General features: G+C 39.4%; 1 protein-coding gene across 1 annotated transcript; it reads left to right on the top strand.

The window, feature by feature from the left end:
* The first annotated feature begins 17,276 nt into the window (after positions 1-17,276).
* On the top strand, positions 17,277-20,241 carry LOC110902658 (immune-associated nucleotide-binding protein 9). The gene is made up of 6 exons (XM_022149149.2): positions 17,277-17,403; positions 17,628-17,859; positions 18,722-18,996; positions 19,094-19,258; positions 19,363-19,428; positions 19,873-20,241. Exons 2-6 carry the CDS (start codon positions 17,640-17,642, stop codon positions 20,062-20,064), a joined length of 918 nt encoding a protein of 305 aa, XP_022004841.1. The 5' UTR covers positions 17,277-17,403; positions 17,628-17,639; the 3' UTR covers positions 20,065-20,241.
* The last annotated feature ends 702 nt before the right edge of the window (positions 20,242-20,943 follow it).

A 20,943-nucleotide genomic window follows, 5' to 3' on the forward strand; every position in this document is an offset into this window, starting at 1 on the left:
TTCCCAAAATAATATTTTTATCAAAATACGCGTTTAAGAGTATTTTCTGAAAATACGTAAGTTACAGTTAAAGTTCGGGTGGTAATAATAATAATACCGGTGTAACTTAAATATTATGAAGGCGTTCGTATTATTTTGGAGTCGTTACTTTTCAGTGTATACGAGTTATATTATTTTTACTCTAAAAATAATATTTGTATAGTTCACAAAATAATCATAAAAATTCACACAAGTGCTATTATGAAAAACATATACTAAATATATATTTAACAAGTCTTGTTTATGAAAATCCCACCTCCGACACTTGGTTATTTTGTAATAAAAATCATGGCGAACTTTGTTTGGAAAACTAGTTAAAAATATATTCATAACACGTGTTGTAAAAATATTTCCAAGTGTTAGATTTCTGGAAAAATTTCGCCAGAGTTTCCTCTGTAACTGGAGGTGGCCACGCTTTCTAGCGTATCATTTTCTTTCCAAAATTCAATCAACAATTTTCTCAACATCAACAAACAAGATTCCAATATCAAACTAGTCCGAAAATACGCGTAAATCGCAAACACATGAACCTGTGGGTTATGTAAAAGTGTGTAGTAACCTTCCATTATTTCTAGTAGATCTTTCTATCTTTATAAATAAAACCTGTTTCTTGAAAATCTTCTTTTTAAAGAAAATGCAAGTTTACAACTTCTAGTTCAAAAATCTCAAAAACATTCCTTTGTTAAATCCTTTTGTTACACAAGTGTCTACACACTTGTTTGTTCACAAAAACACCTTTGTTTCAAGAAAGATCCGGCTTTTAAACATGATTTCATTTTACACTTGGTTCTTCGAAAATACCACTTGTAAATCTTTAGATCTACTAGTTTATAACTCCATTTCACAAGAAAAATCACTTTTAAACAAGTTCATGTTTATAAGTAGTAGAGTTCATCATCTAATCATTTTCATACTTTACATAACACTATTTCATGTTTCATGAACATGACCTAGCCGGGTTAGATGACGATCCGCACTACTACTAGCATCAACCAACATAAAATAATCATAACAAAACAAGTTTCAAGAGTTTTACACTAATATTTACTAATTAACCACGATGTTCATCACTTTTAGTAGACTTTAAGTTTTGTTCTTGAGTGTTTATGATTTTTATCCGACAAATCTCTTATTAACCACTTTAGACAAGCTTAAGAAGGTGATTAGAGTCACTTACTACTAGCTCGAGGCTAAGGAAGAAACTAGACGAAAAATGGGTGGTTAATAGCGTTGTGGTGAGGTCCTTAGCAATCCGTAAGCACCAAGCTTCCTTATACGTGATCCTTCACCTTTGTGTATGCTTGGAAATGCAAGATCAAAACTTGAAAATGGATGTGGGTGTGTGTATATGTTCGGCCGAGATACCAAGGGGAGAGGGAGAGAGAGTAGAAATTTTGTTGTGTGGTTTATGAGAAGGTAAAGATCCTATGGTGTTATTTATAATCTATCCATGATCATTATCCACTAGATATTATGTCATTTAGATATAAGACATACACTAATAAAATAATTAAAAGTGTATGGCTGTGTCCCCTACATGGGGCCGATCGGTTACAAAGGGGAGGGGGTTTGGTTGAATTTGAACTAAATAGTTAGAGCATTAGTTAAGCTTAATTAGGTGATTAACTAGTTACTAGCATGTAGTGTTTTGTGGCGGGTGTTAGGGTATTCGGGGACCCTAACTGGCTCAGAAAAAGGAAAACAGTGTCAATGACAATATTTTTATGTCACAGGTTAAGTCCGGTTGTTCGGTTGGATATTGATCCGTTAGAGTGTTAAACGATGCTTTAAAGTGTCTTTATTATTATTTTTAGTGACACAAAGAATTCCCGACACTTTGGAAAATGTCTAGTATTATTTTCCCACGTTTTTGCACTTTACTAGTTAGCTAAAATGCTGAATTTTATATTAAAGTGCAGAATTTTGTGTTTAGAACATGTTTTTGTCACATCCGGTCACTATAACTTATACCTAGTGACGCAGTTCTACAACCCTCATTTCCCTACACTCTCTACTAGTGTAGTAAACTATCCCTGGCTCATACAGGCCTTAGAGGCAGTGTCTGCCTGGTGCTGGCTATGTCAGCACGTTTACTGGGCTATCCGTTCATCGTGCTACTGTGCTTTTGTGCATCAAGTTTGTCACTATAGTTCTGTGTAAATAATGGAGTGACAGCAAATAAAGTATGATGCATGGTTATGTATATTTCAGAAATCATGTAGCAGTTTATTCACAACTGTAAGCAAGCACAGTAATTAAGCATTAATTAAATAGTAATTAGTTCGTATGGATACCTGATTTGGTGAGGGTTGTCACATTCTTCCCCCGTTAGAAAAATTTCGTCCCGAAATTTTAAGTTCTGCTTCTAGTTGCAGGAGTCTTGGGAAATAAGTGGGGGTACTTTTCTTTCATTTGGTCCTCACACTCCCAGGTGTATTCAGGATCATGTCTTGCGTTCCAACGAACCTTGACGAGTTTGACACTGCTCTGGCGGGTTTTGTTCACTTTCCAATCCGTAACCTCCACGGGTTCTTCAACAAAATGGAGCGTGTCGTCAATATGGATCTCGTCTGCGGGAATAACAACAGTATCTTGCGTTGGACTTTTCTTCAGATTTGATACATGAAATGTGTCGTGAACACCATTCAGTACGGCAGGTAAGTCCAGCTTGTATGCTACTAACCCAATTCTTTCCAGAATCTTGAATGGACCAATATACCGTGGATTCAACTTTTCACGCTTCCCGAAGTGTGCCACACCCTTCCAGGGTGATACCTTCAACAATACCATATCGCCTACCTCAAACTCTAGAGGTTTCCTTCTTCGGTCCGCATAACATTTCAGACGATCGCGAGCCGCCTTGATGCGATCTCGGATCTGCGCGATCTTATCTCTGGTTTCCTGGACCACATCAGGACCAACCAATTGTTTATCACCTGCATCAGACCAACAAAGCGGTGATCTGCACTTGCGGCCATATAAAGCTTCAAATGGCGCGGCACCAATACTGGTGTGGTAGCTATTGTTGTATGAAAATTCGACCAAGGGTAAATGTTTATCCCAGCTACCGCCCAAATCCATAACACATGCTCTCAGCATATCCTCCAATGTCTGTATCGTTCGTTCGCTTTGTCCGTCGGTCTGTGGGTGAAATGCAGTGCTCAGATTCAATTGTGAGCCAAAAGCTTCTTGGAAAGATTGCCATATCCTTGACACAAACCTTCCGTCTCTATCAGAGATGATCGAGAGAGGCACTCCATGACGTGCAACGATTTCTCTCATGTAAATTTCAGCCAATTTGCTCGTGTTATCCTTCTCTCTGATAGGTAAGAAGTGCGCAAATTTCGTTAGCCGGTCCAGTATTACCCAAATAGTGTCATGACCTCTTGGCGTTCTTGGCAACTTCGTTAAAAAATCCATTGAAATTTGTTCCCATTTCCACTTGGGAATCTCAGGTTGTTGCAGAAGTCCTGAAGGCTTCTGGTATTCCGCTTTCACTTTGGCGCACGTTAAACACTTGCTCACATAAACAGCAACGTCGCCTTTCATCCTAGGCCACCAATAGTAGTCTTTAAGATCCTGGTACATCTTATCCGCTCCTGGATGGATAGAGTACCGTGATTTGTGTGCCTCATCAAAGATAACCTTTCTCAAACCACCAAACAGAGGAACCCAAATCCTTTTCATAAAACATAATGTTCCTTCCTCGTTTGGCACTAACTGTTTCTCCATCCCACGGAGATATTCCTCCTCAATGTTTCTTTCTTTAAGAGCTTCTTTCTGCGCGGCACGAATGCGCAGAGAAAGATCCGTCTGGATAATCATCTCCAAAGCCCTAACCCTTATGGGCTAGATTCTTTCCTTGCGACTTAGGGCATCGGCGACCACATTCGCCTTCCCCGGATGATACTTGATGTCGCAGTCGTAATCATTCAACAATTCGACCCAACGTCTTTGTCTCATATTCAGCTCTTTCTGGTTGAATATGTGCTGCAGACTCTTATGATCTGTGAAGATTATACACTTCGTACCATATAAGTAGTGTCTCCAGATCTTCAATGCAAATATCACTACGCCTAATTCCAAATCAAGTGTGGTATAATTCTTTTCATGTACTTTCAATTGGCGGGACGCGTAAGCTATAACCTTCTGGCGTTGCATCAACACGCAACCCAATCCTTGGCGCGAAGCGTCACAATATACCACGAAATCTTCTGTACCCTCTGGTAGTGCTAAGATTGGCGCATTGCAGAGCTTGTCTTTTAACAGCTGAAACGCTTCTTCCTGTTTGATTCCCCAATCAAACTTCTTATCTTTCTGCGTGAGGAGTGTCAGTGGTTGCGAGATTTTTGAAAAATCCTCAATGAACCTTCGATAATAGCCAGCCAAGCCTAAAAATTGACGAATCTCGGTTGGCGTCTTTGGGGTCTCCCAATTCTTTATTGCTTCAATCTTCGTGGGGTCCACATGAATCCCATCTCCATTTACCACATGTCCAAGGAATTGGACTTCACGTAGCCAAAACTCGCACTTAGAGAATTTGGCATACAACTGTTCCTTTTTCAGCAGCTCCAAAATAGCTCTTAGATGTTGTTCGTGCTCAGCCTTTGTCTTCGAATAAATCAAAATATCGTCGATAAACACAATCACGAACTTATCCAAGTATGGCTTGCAAACTCTGTTCATTAGATCCATGAAAACTGCAGGCGCGTTTGTCAACCCAAACGGCATAACTAGGAACTCGTAGTGTCCATAGCGAGTCCTAAAGGTTGTCTTCGGGATACTTTCCTCTTGTATCCTTAACTGATGGTAGCCTGATCGCAAATCGATCTTCGAGTAAAAGCTTGAACCTTGCAGTTGGTCGAATAGATCCTCGATCCTTGGTAGAGGATACCTATTCTTGATCGTCAGCTTATTCAACTCCCAGTAGTCGATACACATACGAAAACTACCGTCCTTCTTCTTGACAAACAGGACCGGAGCTCCCCAAGGTGAGAAGCTTGGTCTGATGAACCCTTTGTCTAGCAACTCTTGAAGTTGTGTCGACAATTCTTGCATCTCTGACGGTGCAAGTCTATAAGGTGCCTTAGCTACAGGCGCGGCGCCTGGAACTAAGTCGATGCGGAACTCCACTTGCCTCTGGGGTGGCAATCCTGGCAAGTCCTCAGGAAAGACTTCAGGATATTCCCTTACGACAGGGATGTCTTCGATTTTTGGTTCAGCAGCTTTCTTATCTACAATGTGTGCCAGGAAGGCAACACATCCCTTCTGTAAACACTTACAAGCTTTCAGGCAGCTGATGATTCTTAAAGGCGTATCTCGCTTCTCCCCATGAACCACGATTGTTTCACCATCATCGGTTGGGATGCGAACGATCTTTTCGTGACAAACATTTTCTGCCTTGTTGCTTGATAACCAATCCATTCCTACTACCACGTCGAAGCTCCCCAGCTGGACTGGTAGTAGATCCAAAGCAAACTCACGCTCTCCCAACTCGATCATACAACCTCTGACCACTTCATTGGCTTCTACTAACTTCCCATTAGCCAGTTCAATCGTATACGGAATATCTAATTTACTAGCGGCTAACCCAAGCATATTCTTAAACTCTAACGATACGAAGCTATAATCGGCACCAGTATCAAATAAAACGGATGCAAAGCGTTGGTTTATAGGGAACGCACCAGTAACAACATTGGGATCCTGGCGCGCTTCCCTTGTTTCGATATTAAAGACTCTTCCCCGAGCTTGGTTCAATTCTGGGCAGTTCCTCTTATAGTGCCCAATGTCACCACAATTAAAACAACCCGGTCTTTGCCCGTTTCCACCTGTATTCCCAACTTGATTGTTGTTTTGATTTCGACTCACAGTACCAGCTTGATTCGCGTTGTTGCCTCGATTTCCATTTCCTCCATTATTTCCTTGTGCACGATTTCCATTTCCACCCCGATTATTGTTTCTATTTCCAAAACCTCCTTGGCCTCCCCGGCCAACAGTGGCCCGGCAAGTATCCTTCGAGTGACCAACCTTTCCACATGCTTCACATACTTTTGACCCACACCGGCCAGAATGGTGACGCTGGCAGGTGTTACACTTGGGATGGGTACCCATATATCCCTTTCCTTTCTTTCCAGTACCAGTTGTAGCTTGGACTAGTGCGCTTGGTTCTCCTTTCCTGCCATCACTGCTTGTGCCTTGTTTGAAATTCGAGAATTTTCTTTTGTTACCCCCGGACGACTCTACGTGAGTCTCCTTCTTCTTTTGCTCAACATCAGAGAACTTGTTTAAGCGGACGACTTCCTCAGTAAGAGCTATGCTCAGATCGATTGCCTCGGTGATTGTTGCAGGCTTCGAAGTAGTCACCATACTCATGATTTGAGGAGCTAAACCCCAAATGAAGCGCTCGATTCGCTTGAATTCTTGTGTAACCATATAAGGTACCACATGAGACAAGTCGTGAAACCTTTGAACATACTCTGCAATTTTCGGACCTTCCATTTTCAGGTGCCAAAACTCAGTTTCCAACTTTTGAATTTCAGCACGAGAGCAATACTTTCTTCGCATGAGCTCTTTCAGCACATTCCAAGTCATTGCGTAAGCTGCGGCTTCACCAAGAGTCTGTACTTGTAAATTCCACCAGGACAGGGCTCCGTCCAAGAATAGCCCAGAAATGTAAGTCACTTGTTGGTCTGGAGCGCACTTGCTCATTCGGAGAACAGACTCTGTCTTCTCGGCCCATCGGACAAAAGCAAAAGCACCTCCGGTGCCGTCAAAGTTTACAGGTTTGTAGTCTAGGAACTGCTTGTAGGTGCACCCTGCATAGGGGTGCTTAACAGGTCGGGTTCGCGGGTTGATGGTTCAACCCGACCCGAACCCGAAAAAAAATACACGAACCCGAACTCGACCCGAACCCGAAAAACTGCTAGACACACGAACCCGAACATGACTCGATTTTTCACGGGTTAACCAGAACACGACCCACTTGACCCGAAAATTTAAATTTTGTCTCTAAAATTTGATAATCATATTTAAAGCAAAATCCAAAATCATAAAGCAAACCACAGTTAAAACAAATCCATAAACAGAGATTGGCGCAATGACGGACCGTTTCATCTTCGATCTTGGAAATTGGAATGAAGCAAATCTGATACGTTTCATCTTCGATCAATGGCCGCCCTAAATGACCAATCAATATTACAATATATGCAATTTTAATCATTTTATTTATGTTTACAATAACTTTTTAATTAAAAGTAAACCCTCAACTATTTATATTGGCAGAAACAACCCTACACTTATATATATATATATAATAAATGGGTTAACCTGCAAACCCGACGGGTTTGACCCGAACCTGACCTGTTTAACTAAACGGGTTAGCGGGTTCGACCTGAAACTGACCCGAACCCGTTTAGGGTAAACCCAAACCCAAAAAAGTCGTGTTAGGTTCGTGTCGGGTTTTCGTGTCGTGTCGAAAATTCACGCCCCTAACCCTGCACATACGTTAGAATATACAAATGGCATTAGCAACCGTGTTAAAGATATCCAAATGTATCGTGGTATGTCTTAATGACTTAATATTACCATGAGGCGGATTGTATTGCCATGGTTTTGGGAGATATTCCCACTGGTTTCCGCCTGCGAAGCAGCATATTGCGCAATGGCGGCAGCAATGATTCCTCGAAGTTCTGCCTCGTTGGCAGGCATACGCGTCTGGCGTCTTGGAGGCATCTTCTAAAAGATGGTTCACGTAGGTCAGGTCATAGTAAGTAAAGGTATACGTATGTAACAATAATATCAACACATAACATCCCATGTTATAAATAAACCAAACACATAACATCTCATGTTATAGAACATAAACAATCAATCAAACATCACATATGATGAGAATACTGCGATTGCATTGCCATAAATCGAGACCACAATGTAAAGTTTACAAGTACATACATAATTGTATCATACAACATCAATGACTAAGGGCTACATCACCCTAGTCCAAAATATCAAATTAGTGTCAACAATACCCAATATACATAACAACAAAAGTCAGGATCAATATGCAGTCTCCCAAAAGCTGTGCAATCTGTGCAATCGTCGTCTTCTCAACAAAAGTCCACCCGTGTCGTACAAAATAGCCCTACGCTAATGGCGGTGGAGGAGGGGGAAAATGAGAAAAGAGCAATCGGCGCATGTGAAGCCAATCCTCCTCCATGGATCGATGAGAACGCAACAGATATGCTATCTGCTGCTCCTGAGTCCAAAAACGAGCAGCAGAATCAGGAGATAATGGACGAGGAGGGTGTGATATCGCAGTGTGAGTCTGGCCCTGGCACTGGCATGATGGTCGCTGAGCTCTCTCAAACTCCTGCACGCGACGAGTCAGCGCCTCCTGCTGTATCATGAAAGACCTGAGAATAACCCATGTGATAAGGATGATAAGGATCAGATGGCGGCATAATAGGTGGCGAAGTCCAGAGAAAAGGCTCACTAGATGGAGCAAAGGATGGCACAGTAAACGGTGCAACAGGGGGAACAGCAGTATGATGAGAGATCTGTGGTACAAACTGATCTCCTCCAGGCATGAAAGGTTCATGGCCAAAAGGCTGACGAGATGACCCCTCTCCAGGACATGGTGGGGGTATGTCCTGGAGAAATGTAATAGGAAGGTCTGCGCGATGCGCATCAGTGACGTGTGCAGGAAACAAAGGTGCATCAATAGGAACTGAAGCAGGTGTAGCAGGTACCACAAAAGGCGGTTAGTCATCATCATCGTATATCCACCCATTTCGGGTGTGCGCATATCGAGGGTCAACATGGGTCGCAAAGGGTGCATGATCGGGCTCCACAGGCACTGGGTCAGGAAGAGGAGCAATAACAGGATCAGCAGGAATATCAGCAATATGAGGGGCATCAACATGAACATCAACAGCATGATCATCCTCCAACAGTGGAGCAACAATAGGATGATCATCGACAGGTATATCAGCAATCAAAGGATCAACAGCGGGTACATCAGCATGAATAGGGTCATGCTCGAATGCGGGGTCTGGAGAAACTACTGGCTCCGGGGCCACAGCAGGCTCCGGATCGTCAAACTCTATCTCGAAATCAGCGTGATCAGCAAACATAGGGTCAACAGGAGCTACGGGATCCTCCATGGGCTGATCTAAATGAATAAACTCAATCTCCTGGTCTAGATCAAAACCAGGTGGGAAAACAGGGTCTGAATCATCATCAATGTCATGATCGATCGCAAAACTAGGAGCAGGGGCAGGTGCAGCAGATGACGCTCTATCAGGGTCTGTATCATGCGAATAGTGCTGCACTCCCTGCGCATGTGATGGTGCAGATGCCACAGACTCAAAGGAGTCTGGGACAGGTGAATGGATAGGTGCCTCCTCTGCGGGAGCATCAGCAAGAAGTAGGAGATCGCCAGCAGCTATATGGGCCTCGCCCTCAAAGTCATCCTCTAGTGGATCCTCGTCAAACAAGTCGACGTCATCGTCAGCGACTACGTCAAGGGGCATGTCAACAATAGGGTACGCAACAAAGGGTACAGGGGCAGGGATCACCGCGAGCGGCAAATCCTCGGCGATAGGGCCATCAGCGGGCTCAGCAACAACATCGGGCAGCGCAAAAGGCTGGAAATCATCGTCGTCCGTGTTGGTGGTGTCCGAAGTATACACCTCGCGCTCTGATGACACTCTGTCGTCCGATACTATAGGCATGGGGTCAGTGGTGTCCGACTCTCCGGTGCCGGATGAAGGCATGTCGTCTGTAATACAAACACACATATGCACAAATAATCAATCATATAGTCATATAAGCACATTAATCAACAATAAGTAATCAAATAGTCCTCCTAGTCCCACTAGCCTCCCAGCCTCCCAGACTAACTCCCTAGTCCCACTAGTCAACTCTCCCAGCCTCCCAGACTGACTCCCTAGTCCCACTAGACAATTCTCCCAGCCTCCCAGACTGACTCCCTAGTCCCACTAGACAATTCTCCCAGCCTCCCAGACTGACTCCCTAGTCCCACTAGACAACTCCCTCAGCCTCCCAGACTAAGCCATAACTAACAAATAAAATGTGCTCAACTTTTGTTTGTAAAAACGTTTTGTGACCTGGATCTGGACTTAAGTGGTATGCAATGTAAAAATGTTTTCGTGAGAGCCCTAGTGGTCATACTCTAGACTCGAGAAAGAATCCTAGTTCGCTATGATCAGAGCTCTGATACCAAGCTGTCACACCCTGGCTTTGTGGAAGCGTGGGTTAATTTGGTGTGACTTCTTAATACCATAGCTTGATCACAACAAAGCTATATGAAGGTAAAACCATGCAGATCATCCATTGATTTAAGTTTTAAAATAAAAGTAACACAACATTGTCTTAAAGTGTTGACACATGCAACGGAAATTACAACCTAATAACATAAAAACATTGTTCGAAAGACACAACCACAAACTTAAAGTAGACGTAGTTTAAGAACTGTGACTCGTCCAGGTAAAAGCCACAACCCCTAAACTTGGATGATCCCATAACTCATACGCAGCGCGAAAACGTAGCATACCGTGCCAGATCCTTAGTTCCCTGCAATACATGTAAGTTGGAAAAATCAACAAAAATTGTTGAGCGAGTTCATGTGTAGTGAGTATCTAAAACCTTTGTAAGTATAAAAGCCCTGTTATGTAGCAAATAAGGAAATAAAGAGATCACCAATGGTTTGCAAGGCCATTGATATGTGTGATGTGCAGTAGGAAGACTCAAACCTAGCAGATATTTGCGTTGGGTACCAAGTCACCCCGAGGTCTGTACTGTTGGGCCTGGGGCTGGGCTCGCTACACTCAGATAGATCTACCGCTACTGTCCCTCGGTCCTACTCTGAGGATTAATGGCCTTCAGTTCCCGCCTACCCACTCACATGATCTAAGTAGTAACCCTCCTTACGCTAATCATACCATGTGTAAAAGTACTTGTAATCATAGTAACATGTATTTCACTCCCGCAGTTTAAAAAAAAACTGAAAACAGTTAAGAGAAAAGGGGACATGAACTCACAGAAGTGCGTCTCGAAAGTATCTCCCAGTCAACCTGCTGTGCGAAGACCTACACGTACTAACTTCTATTAGACGGACGGTCGTGCCTTAGCTTAAGGTTTAATGTCTTTGGGAAATAGTTAGGCAACTATTTCGTAATTACACTTCGTAATTATTTGGTAAATATATTCCTTCCCAAGGATGGGGGTTTTAATACATGTGTGTTTTCTTGTAATTCCAAAAATATATTATTAAGTCACACTTAAAAATATATTTTAATTCTATCTCCAAAATATAAATATTTTTCCCAAAAATATTATATTTTATTCCATATGATTTTCCCAAAATAATACTTTTATCAAAATACGCGTTTAAGAGTATGTTCTGAAAATACGTAAGTTACAGTTAAAGTTTGGGTGGTAATAATAATAATACTGGTGTAACTTAAATATTATGAAGGCGTTCGTATTATTTTGGAGTCCTTACTTTTCCGTGTATATGAGTTATATTATTTTTACTCTAAAAATAATATTTGTATAGTTCACAAAATAATCATAAAAATTCACACAAGTGCTATTATGAAAAATATATACTAAATATATATTTAACAAGTCTTGTTTATGAAAATCCCACCTCCGACACTTGGTTATTTTGTAATAAAAATCATGGCGAACTTTGTTTGGAAAACGAGTTAAAAATATATTCATAACACGTGTTGTGAAAATATTTCCAAGTGTTAGATTTCTGGAAAAATTTCGCCAGAGTTTCCTCTATAACTGGATCTGGCCACGCTTTCTAGCGTATCATTTTCTTTCCAAAATTCAATCAACAATTTTCTCAACATCAACAAACAAGATTCCAATATCAAACTAGTCCAAAAATACGCGTAAATCGCAAACACATGAACTTGTGGGTTATGTAAAAGTGTGTAGTAACCTTCCATTATTTCTAGTAGATCTTTCTATCTTTGTAAATAAAATCGGTTTCTTGAAAATCTTCTTTTTAAAGAAAATGCAAGTTTACAACTTCTAGTTCAAAAATCTCAAAAACATTCCTTTGTTAAATCCTTTTGTTACACAAGTGTCTACACACTTGTTTGTTCACAAAAACACCTTTGTTTCAAGAATGATCCGGCTTTTAAACATGATTCATTTTACACTTGGTTCTTCGAAAATACCACTTGTAAATCTTTAGATCTACTAGTTTAGAACTCCATTTCACAAGAAAAATCACTTTTACACAGGTTCATGTTTATAAGTAGTAGAGTTCATCATCTAATCATTTTCATACTTTACATAACACTAGTTCATGTTTCATGAACACGACCTAGCCGGGTTAGATGACGATCCGCACTACTACTAGCATCAACCAACATAAAATAATCATAACAAAACAAGTTTCAAGAGTTTCACACTAATATTTACTCATTAACCACCATGTTCATCACTTTTAGTAGACTTTAAGTTTTGTTCTTGAGTGTTTCTGATTTTTATCCGACAAATCTCTTATTAACCACTTTAGACAAGCTTAAGAAGGTGATTAGAGTCACTTACTACTAGCTCAAGGCTAAGGAAAAAACTAGACGAAAAATGGGTGGTTAATAGCGTTGTGGTGAGGTCCTTGGCAATCCGTAAGCACCAAGCTTCCTTATACGTGATCCTTCACCTTTGTGTATGCTTGGAAATGCAAGATCAAAACTTGAAAATGGATGTGGGTGTGTGTATATGTTCGGCCGAGATACCAAGGGGAGAGGGAGAGAGAGTAGAAATTTTGTTGTGTGGTTTATGAGAAGGTAAAGATCCTATGGTGTTATTTATAATCCATCCATGATCATTATTCACTAGATATTATGTCATTTAGATATAAGACATACACTAATAAAATAAATTAAAGTGTAAGGTTGTGTCCCCTACATGGGGCCGATCAGTTACAAATGGGAGGGGGTTTGGTTGAATTTGAACTAAATAGTTAGAGCATTAGTTAAGCTTAATTAGGTGATTAACTAGTTACTAGCATGTAGTGTTTTGTGACGGGTGTTAGGGTATTCGGGGACCCTAACTGGCTCAGAATAAGGAAAACAGTGTCAATGACAATATTTTTATGTCCCGGGTTAAGTCCGGTTGTTCGGTTGGATACTGATCCGTTAGAGTGTCAAACGATGCTTTAAAGTGTCTTTATTATTATTTTTAGTGACACAAAGAATTCCCGACACTTTGGAAAGTGTCTAGTATTATTTTCTCACGTTTTTGCACTTTACTAGTTAGCTAAAATGCTGAATTTTATATTAAAGTGCAGAATTTTGTGTTTAGAACATGTTTTTGGCACATCCAGTCACTATAACTTATACCTAGTGACGCAATTCTACAACCCTCATTTCCCTACACTCTCTACTAGTGTAGTAAACTATCCCTGGCTCATACAGGCCTTAGAGGCAGTGTCTGCCTGGTGCTGGCTATGTCAGCACGTTTACTGGGCTATCCGTTCATCGTGCTATTGTGCTTTTGTGCATCAAGTTTGTCACTATAGTTCTGTGTAAATAATGGAGTGACAGCAAATAAAGTATGATGCATGGTTATGTATACTTCAGAAATCATGTAGCAGTTTATTCACAACTGTAAGCAAGCACAGTAATTAAGCATTAATTAAATAGTAATTACTTCGTACGGATACCTGATTTGGTGAGGGTTGTCACAACCTGTGTCCCTTGAACCGTCCACCTATTCTCAAGCCTTGAATGATCCGGATTGGCATCACACCATGGATTCCCTCATCCAAAACAACACATGGGAACTTGTACCTCACACCACCCAAACTCCTTTTGGTTGCAAATGGGTGTTCCGCATTAAATGCAAACCCGATGGCACTATCGACAAATACAAAGCACGTCTTGTAGCGAAAGGGTTTCACCAACAATTTGGAAAAGACTACCATGAAACCTTTAGCCCGGTTACTAAACCCGTTACCATTTGCACCGTCCTCTCCATTACTCTTTCAAAATGGTGGCTTTTACGCCAACTTGATGTTAACAATGCATTTCTTCATGGGACCCTCCATGAAGATGTTTTTATGATACAACCTCCCGGGTTCACAAACACGGAATTCCCGCGTCACATTTGCAAACTAAAAAAAGTCCCTTTACAGTCTTAAACAAGCACCGCGTGCTTGGTACATAGAACTAACCAACTTTCTCGTTAGTTTTGGTTTTAAACAATGTCTCTCTGATTCCTCTCTCTTTGTCTACAACTCCAAGGATATCACTTGCTACCTCCTTGTGTATGTTGATGACATTGTCCTTACAGGAAATCATAATTCCTTCATGGATTCATTTGTTCAAGCCCTAAGCAAACAATTCTCCATCAAAGACTTAGGCCCTCTCCATCACTTCCTAGGAATCGAAGTCATTCCTACGCCTCATGGTTTATTTCTTTCTCAACATCGCCACATTCAAGATGTTCTCACCACCTTTAAAATGGATGGTGCAAAAGAGGTTCTCACTCCTTTGAGCACATCTGATCCGCTCTCTCCTAATGAGTCCTCTCCTCCCGTTGACCCCGCCCCTTACCGAAAAGTAGTTGGTACTCTACAATACCTTGCCTTCACCCGTCCATACATCTCATTTTCCATCAATAAATTATCTCAATTCATGCACTCACCCAAACAATCACACTGACAAGCTCTCAAACGGTACTCTGATACTTGAAAGGAACGGTATATCACGGGTTGTTCTTGAAACGCAACACCAACCTTAACTTGCAAGCCTTTTCAGACTCAGACTGGGGCGGCATTAATGATGGAGGTCGGTCAACCACAACATATCTTTTATACCTTGGGTCCAATATCATCTCTTGTAAATCTGCAAAACAAAAAACCGTCTCTAGATCCTCAACCGAAGCTGAGTACAAAGCCCTTGCTAATGCCCCTGCTGAACTATTATGGGTTAAAAATTTACTCCATGAACTGGGTTTACCACCTATGAGCACTCCCTCATTATACTGTGACAACACCGTGGCCACCTATGTATGTGCCAATCCAGTTTACCACTCACGCATGAAACACATAGCCTTGGACTATCACTTTGTACGGGAACAAGTCAACTTCGGGCAACTTAAAGTCCTTCACGTCGGCTCAAAGGATCAACTTGCGGATATCCTCACCAAACCGCTTCCACGGGCACCTTTCCTGTCTTTTCGATCCAAGATTGGAGTCTCCAATCTATCCTCCATCTTGCGGGGGTGTATCAACACTAAAAATTAAGTCACCATTAACTACAAATTATTCTCCATTATCATTCCATTTACTTAGTCAACAAGATTTGTAAGCATTGGATAATTCTCTCCCTAGAAGATTTGTAACCATTGCATAATTCTCTCCCTAGAATCAAGCTCTTGTAATTATTGTATTCATTCTTGTACCATTATATATTGATTTGTAAATAATGAGAATAGTATCCTTGATTCAATCAAAGTTTATAGTTGTAACTGTTATCGAGCTGCTTCAGCCATTAAAACAAAAGTTAGTCTTGGTTGTTGCGTCAGTAAATGGTCGAACTGCTTCAACCATTAAAAACACTGAATGTGAGTTCAAGATACAATAGTGTAAAATCAGGTGTAATAGGCAGGTTGCTCAATGAGCTGTTGCAATGCCTCATGCACGAAGCCACCTCAAACTTATCAGCAGCCATCAACACATCTAGCAATGCAAGTGCATATGTCACTGTTAAGGTATTGATGTACATGAAGTTAAAAACTTTCATAAGCGTATATACCCAAGGCATTTATCCGCAAAGTTACATGTAGTTGCCCGATCAAGCAAAATCCATCAAATCTAGCTCAATAAGCATCAAATTAGATCTTAGATCTGATAAACCAAAATCTAGAGCAATAAACAACATAAAAAACCTTAGAGAATGCAAAGATTTTAGGGATCATGTATCACTCAAGAAACCTATACATAGCAAAAACCTCCAAAATCAACATTTATAAGGTTAACCGAGCAACATACCCTGCAGTTAGGGGGTGCCCTTCATTGGCATCCATAGGAGAATTGAGATAAAAAAAAATAGAAGCAAAGTAATTGAGTTTATCAACATTTCGAGTAACCTGTGAGTGTGAGTATGATGAGGGAAAAAAATCTTAAGCCATGGGATTCAGATTCAAATTTGACAAAACATCAACAATTCCTTGCATTCCCGATAGTTGAACCATTATCATCAACATTTGCAACATTGATATTCCCACTTTCATTCTTAAAAACAACATTGTTATCAACAGAACAGAAGCAACAACCACTGTTTACTAAACGAGTCCGAGCTTCACTTATCGAGCTAACAGCCTAAACGGTGGATGGGGGCTCGTTTCTTGGCTTCACTCATTTGGAAAATCATTGATGCACAACATCCGAGTCAAGTACAAACCCAATAAAAACGCCTCTAAACAAAGTAACAATAGGTAGGGCCGTCCTCGAGAATTCTCGAAACGTTTTAGGTCCGGGGCCATTAAAAATAAGCAGACCTCTATAGTTGTAATTGGACTTAGTTGTTATTGGACTTACATAACAAGACTGTCCTCGAGAATTCTCGACCTGAAACCAAACCGATGACCAATTTAGACGGTTTCACGGTTTGAAACCGAACCATGAATACCTATAACTTAAATGTGACGTTACCGTCATAACATGCGAAACGGGTAAAAATCTAGTTATTTTTTTTGAAGTATTGATTAGCTAATAATTGCTGTTAAAAAAACTAGGCAATTAAAAGATCTTAGACTATAGGGTGTGAGGAGCATGGTTGGGTCATCAATCGACACGTAGCATCATTAATGGATTGCTACATCACCCTCTTGTCTCATCCACCCTGATTCCTATTGTTTAAACCATGGCAAACATGGGTCTCCTTTTCTTATTCAATATTTCATTTCCTTTCCACAAAAATAAAATAAAATAAGACAATAGTGGTTTGAGTCATTACCACACCCTTAGGATAGTGGTTTTGGATAATAAATTAAAAGTAGGTGACATAACGCTAATATGTAGGGTAATGGTGATAATGAGGGTAATGACCACACCATGTAGCCTTAGCTTGAATATGTATAGTTATTAGTGTAAATAGTACTATTGGGCACATTTAAAAAAAAATAGATTACCCCCTCTACTATTTTTAACTAGTGAAACGAGATATTTTGGTTAGTGAATAGTCGCATTGTAGTTTACAAGGCGACTGTTTACATTCAGACTCTATAAATGCTGACTGCATTCTTGTTCAAGCTTCGTCATCGTTTCGTTTCTCCAACAGCAAACCTTGCAAATTTTTCATCTCCGATTCTCAGGTATTTACTTTGTTTTTTTCTTTTGGGAACGGCCGGTATATACTTTCTGCTACTTCTATCATGTTCATATATCATAATTTTTTTTATATCATATACTTTTAAACTTCACTACTCCGGTGCATATGTTGTTACATCTGTATCAAATCATATTATGGCTTGGCATACAAACGATATTATACAGTATTTTAATTTACTCAATCTGACTTGTGTTGTGTTTTTGCTAGTTGTTTAAAATAATGGGGGGAGGTTGTAATGTGGATGATCAGGAATTTGCTTCTGCTTTAACTCTTGTGTTAGTTGGGAAAACGGGTAATGGAAAGAGTGCTACTGGAAATAGCATCCTTGGTACCAAGAGTTTCCAATCAAGGCGAAGTTCATCTGGAGTTACGATCAAATCTGAGTGGAAAACCACAAAAATGCAAGATGGACGTGTGGTTAACGTGATTGATACACCGGGTACTAATGTTAATGTAGTTATTTACTCCTGTTTAATACGGAAAATTTTCTAAATTTGAGTTTTGACGGTCATGTTTTAAAAACTTTGATTAGATTTTCATAGTGGTTTGAATGATGTTATAAGGGTGAACGGGGTGTAAGCGGTGAAGGCGATCGGTGATGGGATTCCCCGATCGGGAACACCGCCGCCATCACTGCGGGGTCCCGAATCGGGGTCTGATTTGGGTGTGGGTTCACCGCTGAAGAAGGAGAGGGATGGTGGGGCCAAGATAATTTCCAACCAATCAAAGCTTTTCCTTTTTTTTTTTTTTTTGAATAAAAAAATAAGGAGAGTTAAGAGGGGAGTGGCGCCATCAAATTGGGGTGTTAGGGGAGTTTAAGAGGGGAGTTGACGTGGCACTCGGGGATTGGTTTGGCGTAAGAGAGGGGACTCACCTATTAGGTGAGCACCCCCTTCACCCTAAGGTTCATTTCCCTCTTTCCAAAAAGAAACTAGTGAAATAAAAATACCAAAAAAAACACAATAAATCTTAAAGAATAGAGTTTAAATAGTAAAAAAAGGAACTAAAATAAACTGAAATTGTATGTCCATTTAGAAAAGAGAAGAGAAATAAACTTGTCACATGTTAACATTTTTATTATATTAGGTAAAATGTTTGTTTGAAAAAAGGATATAAAAGAATATCTAGGCTTTATTGAAGTATTTTTGTTTTGCTCTTGCTTTTAGAAATAAAAGTTAGTAACTTATCACAGATCTAACTAGTTTTATCATCCTATTTAGAACCTTCTTAAGATAATAACAAACAAAAATATGTGTATACGTATGTTTTTCAATTTGATACACACACTTACATTCTGGCAGGATTGTTTGATATATCTGCGGATCCTGGTTTTATCTGGAACGAAATCGTCAGTTGCATCCATATGGCCAGGGATGGTATTCATGCTGTTCTAGTTGTTTTTTCTATCTGCAATCGCTTTTCGGAGGAGGAACGTGCTGTAATATGTGGTTTGGTTGATTTGTTTGGGAACAAAATTTACGATTATATGATAATAGTCTTTACTTGTGGCGATGAACTTGATGAAGATGGAAAGAGTTTGGATGAATTCTTATCTGGCTGTTCAGAACAATTGAAGGTAGACTTGGTCATTAAGCGTGTTGTCACATGGAGCTTGTACTTAGTTATTTAATAGCAGATTTTTTTAACAATTATTATTGTGAAATTTATTTCAGGAAGTTCTTTGCCTATGTGGCAATCGTTGTGTTCTTTTTGATAACAGGTCGAAAGATGAAGCGAAAAAATTAAGCCAGGTGCATGAGCTTCTTTCTCAAGTAAACATGGTGTTAGATAAAAATGGTGGAAAGCCGTATTCAAGTGAAATATTTGCTATGTTTAAGGTAAAATCTTTTCTTGTTCATTCTCATTTTGAAAAATTTCTTACTTCATCAATAATGACGATATTAAATCTTCAATTGTCACTCCAAAAATGTAAATATTTCAGAAGGAGTTCGCTGAAAATGAGTCGTTAACACTGAATGACAAGCAGTTGAAACCATTAATTGAACTGGTATGTTAACACATGTTTTCCTTTTTTTTGTGTAACTCATTATATGTGTTCTGTTTACTCTTGTATATTTCTGCTGTAAATCCATGTAAAAGCTATGCAACTTCAATTCCCATTGTTAAATATATTATTTTTTATTTTTTGAAGTTTAAAGATCTGGTTAACGTTAATTTGAATGTCGATGATTAGTATTTACTGGTAATTAATCTAATAATGTTAGATGATATATGCTGAAATGTCAGCAGTTATTGTTTGGCTAATTTATGTTATGAGATGAGTTTATATGTTTTCTAATGGTTCTTGAATATATATTTGATTGCTATACCTTCTTTATATATAGTGTAAATTAATTTTTATCAATGTGACGTCAGAAGTAGTTCATATTGATTATTATTATCTATTATCAAATGAAGATTTTTAATCACATCAGTTCTTATTGTTTTACAGCTTGAATCAAAGTTCATTGAGATTGAATTGAAGCTTAAAAAACTACTGGAAGAGGAGCAAGCTGCACGTCTGAAGGCGGAAATGAAAGCTATCGAGGTGAAAAAGAAATGTGAGGAGAATGTACAAGGGATGAAAGAGCAGCTAGATGAGGCCACGGAAGCTTTGAAACACTGGCGGTGTAGTATTATGTGACTCAATTGAACATAGTTTGAACTTTGAAGCACTATTGAGTTTATGTATTTTGGAAGTCACATATCTGGTGAACTTTGAAGCAGTATTAAGTTTATGTATTTTGGAAGTCACGTATCTGGTTGAGAATGCTCTGGACTTAATTTTTTTTTGAAAATGATTAATCTATCGATTGCATAAGAGGTACAAGTGTTACTAAAATATTATCTTGCTTATCATATCGTAGTTGGTACAAACCGTTGTATATAAATGTAAGAGTTAAATGCCATTTTAGTCCTTCTGGTTTAGCTATTTCGCTAGTTTAGTCCAACGGTTTGAATCGTTATCATTTTAGTCAAAATAGTTTCAAACGTTGCCATTTTAGTTTAGTAGGTTAACTTTATTCATTTTCTTTGTTAACTAGAAGGGCAATTCGTTCATTTCATATGTAATTTTGTTAACAACGCAACTAAAAACATACTGGGGTTTATTAATCTACAAGTTCAGAACTAATGCAAGAATTATCTTTAATGGTTCAAACAATATACAAGTTTGGGGGAAAAATGATTTATTTGAGAAAATGATACCATCATAAAGAAAATTTTCAAAACTTTTTTGAATAACTACCACCTATTTTAATGTGTGCCCTAAATTTAACCCGTTGCTTAAATACTATGATGGTTAATACCATAAACGATGAAATACATATGAGTTTACATTATTACGAAAGTAAACCAAATTGGGAATCTATAAAAAATGCTTTTGACAAATAATTTCAAGCATTGTTTGATACCTACACACATGGGATACATGAAATCGGGTTCAAGTCGGTGTAACTCAACCCGTGGTAACCTTAAAGTTAATTCATTTAACACTGTGAGTAACCAAATGGCTAAAACTAAG

This window comes from Helianthus annuus, chromosome 2, assembly GCF_002127325.2.
Source record: "Helianthus annuus cultivar XRQ/B chromosome 2, HanXRQr2.0-SUNRISE, whole genome shotgun sequence".
NCBI classification, from domain to species: Eukaryota; Viridiplantae; Streptophyta; class Magnoliopsida; order Asterales; family Asteraceae; genus Helianthus; species Helianthus annuus.